The sequence below is a fragment of the Manduca sexta genome, chromosome 12 (assembly GCF_014839805.1).
Source record: "Manduca sexta isolate Smith_Timp_Sample1 chromosome 12, JHU_Msex_v1.0, whole genome shotgun sequence".
NCBI classification, from domain to species: Eukaryota; Metazoa; Arthropoda; class Insecta; order Lepidoptera; family Sphingidae; genus Manduca; species Manduca sexta.
In genome coordinates this window covers 6,391,502-6,400,386 of record NC_051126.1, presented here as the reverse complement: position 1 = coordinate 6,400,386, position 8,885 = coordinate 6,391,502, and the positions used below count along the sequence as shown (strand labels likewise).

Genomic DNA, 8,885 nt, shown 5'->3' with positions numbered 1-8,885 from the left:
GGTAAAAAGTAGCTTAAACTCTGAAGGATAGTGTAGCATCCTATTAGTAAAAGAATTTACAGAATCGTATCATTAGTATCAAATATTAAAGCGTAAGCTTTATAGAATTAATTTGCTTCTAATACGAACCTATTTTATATAACATTGTGAATTTCATTGGTGATTTTTAAATAAATAAATGATGTTAATTTAATTAAATACTCGACTTCAAACGTTGAGTGATTTCGGTGTATTCATCTTGATTCTTTTGTAATAATTCCAAGAATTTATCACTTCTTTTGTTAATTTCTATACGGCCATGTCAACCTTATGATTTCTCATCTAAATATTTGTGAAATACGCGACGTTTTCCTTTCGAACTACAAAAATATTTCTCAGTTAATAATGTAACCAAAATTTTGGTGGAAAATCACTGGTATAATAGAAATGATCGAATAATGACAAGGGTGTGACAGTCAAATTTGGTGCCGGAAGGTGACACGACGCATGAAGAATTGTGACGTTTTCATAATTTCAACAGAAATTGTGCCTTTTCAAGTAAAAACTTAACAATTCTCTGCTACATATAGGACGCTACATTTGCGTTGCGGAGAAAATACTAATGTGTAATATTGTAAAATACAAAATTAGTCTTTATTGTTAATAAGTAAGTCATTTTGACACCTAAACAAAAATTAATACGACGCAGATTCGACAAATTTTATTTAATGAATCTCGCTTCCATATAGATCAGCTAATAAAAAATTAAAAAATCTTAACTTTCTTATAATCATTTGTCTAAACAAACAGGATCTCATTTTATCAATTGTCAAAGTTTAAAAACTTAATCCACTTAAGGCCCTTAAAGGGGAATCCACACTGCGCATGACATTACCCTAGCGGGAAAAACCAAGGACATTAGGCGGTCGGCCCGAGCGATGGTAGCACGCCTGCCCCGACTGTATCATTCAAATATGGAATACGAACGCGGCCGGTGACTTGTAAATAACTGGCAACTTTTCAAGTAAAATAATTTTGTGTTTTTAAAATTTTCTAAAAATATGTTAAAAAGTGCCATTGTGTAGGTGATAATTTGCGACCAGAGACGTAAAAACGGTGTAATTTTTTTTTATCATGTGACTAAAGTTATAATTTAATAAAATAGTGAACATTATGGACGTATAATGTAATCGATGATGTGTATAAGCGGCTACTCAAAAATGAAGCTCTTGGCACTAATTGCGTTGTGTGGTAAGTTATTAAATACCTTTGTAAGATGACATAAGATTTAAAAATTATGAATTTCTTTAAAAAAACTAAGTTGTTTTAATGTATATTTTACTTGAAGCCACATTAATGTTGCTTCTTTATCAGTATAATTTTACGATTGATCAAAATGCGTTGTATAATGTTTCTCAAAATAAGCTAAAAATCACATATTATGGTCTGGGGATTAAAATATATTCTTGATAATCCAGAAAACCAGTATCATACATTATAAACGTGGCTTTTATGCTAATTACAAAATAATATATTTTTGATAACGCAACCCATTTTATCCAAGCCCGTTAACCTGTTTCTAGATACGGTTTTTCAAACATGATTAATATTTAAGCGTGGTCGAAAGGGCCCGTTGTGTAAGAGATGTGAGTTATCATAATTATATGTCCGCACAGCCCTTCAACCCCCGATAATAGGGCGTGAGATTTATGTTTATGTCCACAATAAACGGCGCGAAGTTTTAGTAGGGGCCTCGATGACCGGCTGCTAACCTGACGTCATATTCTTCACATATTCCCTATAAATATAGTTTAGTACGGTTCAACCCTCGATACGCCGACCCCTAAAATACTTATCTGTTTGGTCGAATATATCCTAAAAGGTTAGAGCCTATAAATCCCGGCTAATAATTTAGTTTCGGATTCACATTACCTTCACGCGTAAATTGCTTTTTTATGTTGACAGTGACTTTACTGCTCTGATTTTCGAGATCTGTATAAGCGTAAAATAAATATAATTCAAAGGCTTTTATAAAATTACGTACCATTCTTATTTATTTGTGAATAAAATTTATTCAGAGTCAGAACGTAACAGAGTCGTGTTCGAACATTAAATTTATCGCCACTTAAGGGTGAGCTAAAATTTAGGGGAGCGCAATGGAGTCCGATGAACCAATAAAATTTGAATATTTTGATAGCAAGCAACGAAGCAACATCATTCAAATTCATTGAGTGTGAATTAATTTCTTTTTATCGCGTATGTGACAAAGTGGAGCGCTATATTAAACGTTCGCGTATTTGTGGGTTGTGTTCCCACTACGTGAAGGGAATCGAGATGGTGTCAACAAGGGTCCAGGGTGAATCGTAAATATCAAATATAGTATATATAAATGTATTGCGTAGACCTCCGCCCGATGCTCAAACAGCGTTTCTGTGTGAAGTGACCTCTATGAAACGTCTAGGATATGATTAACGTGCCTGGAAGCTGTGCAGTAACTGGCAGGCTAAACTAGTCAATATTCATGAGCTACTGGAGCAGATTTCTTATCTGAATCGCTGGAAGACAGAGATTTAGTTAGGCGTACCGCAAAGTGGTTAGTTAGTATAGGAAAAAACCTATTGTTTCACCGACTCTGAAAGATAAATATATCCAAATAGATTTATTGTTTATATGTTTCTTTGTTTTATTATGTCATCTAGTACATTTTACTTTCTGTATATTTTATCACTTTTCATAAATCTGGTAAAAAATACATGGTCCATTCTTTTAAATACAAGTGCTTATGGTAAGCGATAGATTAATACGACTACGTCAAGCAAAAAGCTGACGTCACATCTGATTTCTTTGACATCGTCATTCCTTTTCAAAGGCTAAGGAACCGCAATAAAAAGTCCTTTTGAGGCAATATCGGTTTTTGAAATGGAGCGTGAATATCAATGCTGATGTGATGATCGCGATTAATGAATATTGCTTGGGGCGTATTCTTGACATAAGTTAGCGTACGCAAAATACTAGCGATACGTTTATATGGAAATTTAGTATCTTAATTACATCGAATGCACAGTTAAACGATTTGGATTTTAAACCGCTTTGCCAGGACTTGGCATGAGGGTAGACAGAGGTGTGAAACCCACAATTTGACAGTTTATTAAGGCTTATGCAATAGGAATGAAGCTTATCAACATTGATCACAAATTTATATTGACGCCTGATACTAAGTAGAAAATCCCAATATCAGATTGCCAGAGCCGGGATTCGAATCTGAGAATTCAGCGCCGTTATAATACCGCAATACAACAACCCCACCAAGGCAACCTAATATGGGTAATACATTAAGACGTCTGAAAAGTGAACACAGAAATCACTGAATGGATTTGAATGTTTGGCATATTGTATAAGATCTAAAGGATTCTTTTTAAAGCCCGAGAAAGCGTAACGGGACGTAATCCGTCAGAACGCTCACGAAGATGAAGACTCGAGCAAAAACGGTTATTACCATTACAGGTATTCTGTTCCATAAATACGCGTGGTCCATTTAAAAATCGAATTCATGTCTTCAAGATTAAACACACAACACGCTATCGTGGACAGGGAAAAGGTGCGACCAGGGGACCTACTTTTTACATTTCACATTCGCCACATACTCTTCTACTATACCAATAAACGAATAAATTAAGTTTAATTTATACGTCTGGTGTGCCTTAATATCTTTCATTCCCCTGGCTGAATGTAGGTGAGTCTATTAAGATCACCCAGTTTTATCACGGATGTAGGTCTCAGAGAAAAGTGTGTCGTACATAAATTAGTTTTTAATTTAGAAACACGAAATAGAAAGGTGTTAACCAGAACTTTAATGTACACAAATCACGCTTATATTTAATTTTCGCCATTTGTGTTTAATTTTCGCCATTTGTGTTCCGTCCCATGGTGTGATAGGGGGTGCGCCTATCGCTTTGGACACAAAGTCCAAAGTCCGGACTTATACTGAACAGAAAAAACTAAATATAACTTTACCCGATGTTCGAACCCTGAACCTTAGAGCGATGTCGTATCGCACACAATGCAACTATGCCACCTAAGCAATCTTTAACAATTTTTAGTAAATTCCAATGAATTAAATATGTAAATTTCATAATAATAATTGCATGTAAATTAAATTATAAAATTATGGTAAAATATATTTTTAAATAAATATCAACAATTATTCAATCAACAAATATAATAATTAATTCCTTAAAAATTCTACTTCTTAGTTATCATATATATAATTAATTAAGACGTTCTACATATTTGGATGTTTGTTAAAGTATACTTAGAAATGGTTTCAATAAATTTTATTTTGGGGAAAATTCCAAAATTTTCACTGGAACGCATTTGCGTGCAAAACCTAGCATAATATGTCAGCCTTCTAGACCTTGTAGACTTCCCTGGCTTGTAAATACTAATGATAGGTTTATTCTATAATCTACACGATGGCCTAATAGGGATTCTGTATGCAAATTTCGTTGACATGTATTCCTTCAATAGACAACGATAATTAAGTATATACACTCATTTCAATAACAGCGGTGTCAGCGTGGTGGTATCCAGACCTCTGTCTGGACAGTAAATTCTATTATTCGCTAGACAGAAAGTGAAAATATTTAAACGAAATTGAAAGGATAATTACTAGCTTACTATATTATTTTGAATTATAAAATATGGTAACAATAATTTCGTTTTAATTTCAAATAAATGTAACCACAGAAAATTGCTTTTCACATTTGTAATCTATATGTTAATACGTGAAGAAAAACTCGGCACATTTCGCGCACGGATGAGTGTGAGATTTGGTATAATTAAGATAATAATATAGAGAAGTCTCAAGGAGGGCAGAAGACGCTTATTAAAATTCAAACTAAAGAAAAACCCGTTAAAGTTATTGGTGGTAGGTCTGTCATATGTGAAAGTCCGCACCGTATATCCGTTGGTACTACTGCAATGTCTATTTCTGTCGCGAAGCAGCAGTGTGTAGTCACTGTTGTGTTCCGATTAGAGGAACATTGTAGCCAGTAGAACAACTGGACATAATAAGGCTTAACATCGTATGTCTCAGGATGGCGAGCGTAGTGGAATAACAAACAATGCTTTGCAATTGAAGGTGTTGGATGGTGTTTCCACTATTTATGGGTGGTCGTATCGCTTACCATCAGGAACGGAAATCTAGTCACGTCATGTAAAGCAATAAATAATAATAATAATAAAAAAAAAAAAACACGAAATTCGTCTATTAGGCGACCACTAGTTTTAAATAATCTCTCATTATAGTTGAAATAGAGAATAGTTGTAGTTTTGCATTTATTTTTGTATATTTTAACTCTGCATAGCGCATTCGCCTTCATTGTTACAGAGCATTTCAATTTGTAAAATTCAAGAACAAAAACCTTTGACGATAGAAATTAAAAGCTGCAACAGAACGTACCGTGTGTCTTTGTTAAAAATGATTTTGTGCTTTTTACGGTACCTGGGACCGCATTGAGAACATTCTCGAATTAGATCGTGTTTTTATTTTAGTTGGACAATTTTGCAACGTCATTATATTGAATTGCAATTCAGCGCTCGATTCTTAGAGAGTGTATATTGTACGTCAAAGACAATTGTGTCTGAGTGTTACAACTACTATAGGGTTTTGTTGCGCTTCCAAGCGCGTTAATATATTTCCGAAATAACTCTGAAAAGTCTTCCACTAGTTATTCTATTTCGAAACCAATTAACGTTTGTAAAACTACCTTTACAAAAAAAGCCAAAAACAACTAGCATGATCAAACAGAAGGACAAAAAGACAAAAATAAAACTTGTTTTAACTTAAAAGTCTGCAATACCCCTTTGAGTTACTTTTTCTAGAGCGTACTTAGTTTAGAAACGTTTCTTAAAGCGATTCAGCATGACAGATGCACCACTAAGCAAAATAAAATGGAGATACACCAGACGCGGTAGATTCAAATGAAGGAATAGACCAATCCAATTGTTTTAAATCCATAGCTTTAATAGAAATAACTCTTTTTACGCCTCGACACTTCTCCTCTTTAATAATAATATACCGTAATCGTGGAGTTTCCAATCGATCAGATTCCGAATAAAACATCTCTGTCATGGGAGGCGAGCGTATCCAACAAAATTAATTACGTTAAGTTTGAAATCCCATGGATATCAAACCGCGCTCCGTAAAGTTTTATAACATTTATTCTCATAGGCTCAAAGGTATTTATAAGTTTCAAGTGCGTTGGAAAATATTAATGTACTATGTAAGCGGGTCGTCTCTTAAGATTTACTGTTTGGGGACCATCGGATTGCTAACAAGCACTTGTGTTTTATTGTATTGTTTAAAGTATTAACAAGGATTAGAATTTCCTTCTTTGTTTTGTCCCGTAGGGGTCGGCTCTGCGTTCGTACACCCCTTTTAAATTTGTCCTAGGTTGTTTGCTGTGCTCAGCTGCGCTCGTTCTACATCTTTACAAGAAGATATTAGCGAGGGCGGCACCGCAAGTAAAAGGTACTATAAGAATATCACCAACGAGAGATAGACAATGGGTAACAAAACGGTGACGTCTATTGAAATCGTAACAATAATTGTCAGTTGACAACGTCTACTCTACAATCAGTAAACAGCACTCCAAGCACAAATAATAAAGAAATACGCTACGTATTCATATCAAGTAAGTTTGTCAATATTTGTCTACAGTCGTTCAACAATGCTGTACCTCAAAAAAGACATTAATTAGCTTTGCTGATTCCCATACATTTTGAGTTTACTGTTACCATGGTTCCACAATTTACTACATTCGAATTTAACACACAACAAATCCACTCACAGGCGCTGTTCAAATTCCCATAAAACAGTTTACTTAAACGAAACCATAACGTATACCCCAAAAAATCGTGTCAGCTACTATGATCTTTTCCACCCATCAGAACTAACATAAAAAGGTACCGACAACACGCTCGATACATTTCATACGCTTACACGAATTTCAGAGGAGATTACCGTGACAAAACACATGCCCGCTTATAACGTCCGTGATAAAGTATAAAGGGCCGGCGGATCAAATTGTGCGGACGAATCTACGTAGTCAGGATGTAGTCAACTGAATATTATGATAAAGCTACCAAATAGAAAATGCTGTATTAGCAAAATTGCGGATTTCTCACGGTCCAGTTGTTCGGTCCGATTATGCCTTTTTAGTTAATAATGGAGGTTGGCGAGACTGTGTTCGAATCTCAAGTTTGAATTTGTTATTAATTATTTATGTGCTGTGAAGAGAGATTTAAAGTCTAACCCCCTTATTCATAAACGTTATTCATCTAAGGACAGAGCATTGCTATGATAACAAGTCTGTTTCTCAATGCTGACCGCAGGACAGCCTTTGCATAGACATAGGGCCGTTGTGATTGGCTAATGTTGAGAGTTTATGAATTCGGGAGTAATTTTTTTAAATTATGTGGTCATTGATTTGAGTAAGATAATAGCATAATTATTGGAGCCTAATTTAGGATTCATCGAACCCCATGTGGGTTTAGTAAGTTAAACTATTCTGTTGTAATATTAAGAGATTTGCAGTGCAAAAGAATGTTACTCATATATTATACAGATTACAAATAAAATAATAGCTGGAAGTGCAAAAAAAGCTGCTAGTCAATAATATATGTCAACTTTCTAGGAAATTGTTTGTCTCGTTATAAAATAATGTAGATGACACCCAATTTCCTTTTTGAAACCTATTACGACCCATTAATTTGGGTAATGGCCTTATGCAAGACTGGGTTAACTATACTGTGATCGTGTAAGTGGTATGTAATAAAGAATCAACCATTTATCTCCGTTGTAATCCAGTAATTCTGGAAGTAATTACAATGCCGCGGTATTTTAATCCCTTCAAAGCGACAGACTCGAAACAACATCCGCTGACAAGTTAGTTAACGTCTTAAATTAATTTTCCTTTAAAATTTGTCAATTGTCGTCGAAATTATACGAAGTTCGTCGTTCCTTGACAACGTGCGGCTGGCTGACGGCCAATATTTTATTCCGATTTTATTTGTTTGAGGGAATTCACTGCTAAGTTTATCTGTTTGCAGGAGTGTACCTGATAGTTATTATGACTTTTTAATCTGTTTATGGATGCAGAAATATAAGAGGGAAAACAAAGTATTTTGAACTAAAAATAACCTCGAAAAATAGTGGAACAATCTAAATAGTTTATCTAGGTGCGTGCATTGCCTTTTATTATAACACACACACCCATTCAAGTCTTCATCCCTAAATAGATAGACAAATGCGCAACTGGTGCACTTTTCGCTTTGCTTATTACCCCCATGATGTGACAGGAGGCGAGCCTATCGTCATATCGGGCGCAAATTGCGTATAAAATTATATTTATATGCCCCAATGTGAGATGTACTTACATAATGTGTTATATAAATTTTAGATTATATATTCAGACATTTCATTTCATAGGTAGTATATATTAAAACATGTACATCTTGAAGTCCTTAATTAAGAATCTTAATTAAGGTGGAATTATTCACCGTGAATAATTAGTTCTCCTTCATAATGTACGTGGCTTAACCTTTTTTATCAAATTTGTGAGGAAAACTGACATGTCTTTCAAGTACGTAATTTAACCTTAAGAACAATTTGAAACATAATTAAGGAAAATCTAATTTCAAGTGTAATTATTGCTATTAAATTTGTTATCTTGGGTTTGTTGTAACATAAAAGTCTAATGGGGTATTTAGAAGCTGTAACAGGAAGAGGCTGGGGGCCGTAGTCAAAACGCCTTTTAAAATCATTTACGCTCAGAGAAAACAAAAATATGTATGGGAATAATATATCCGAGCGACAGACTTATCGCTACGATATGTTATTCCTA

General features: G+C 34.5%; 1 protein-coding gene across 1 annotated transcript in view; it reads left to right on the top strand.

The window, feature by feature from the left end:
• Positions 1-913: 913 nt before the first annotated feature.
• The window catches only part of LOC115440421, a 47,767-nt gene continuing 39,795 nt past the window's right edge, over positions 914-8,885 (top strand). Inside the window, exon 1 of the mRNA XM_030164708.1 lies at positions 914-1,230. Within this exon, the coding sequence (XP_030020568.1) occupies positions 1,173-1,230 (58 nt within the window). The 5' untranslated portion in view covers positions 914-1,172. The remainder of the gene's footprint in view (positions 1,231-8,885) is intronic.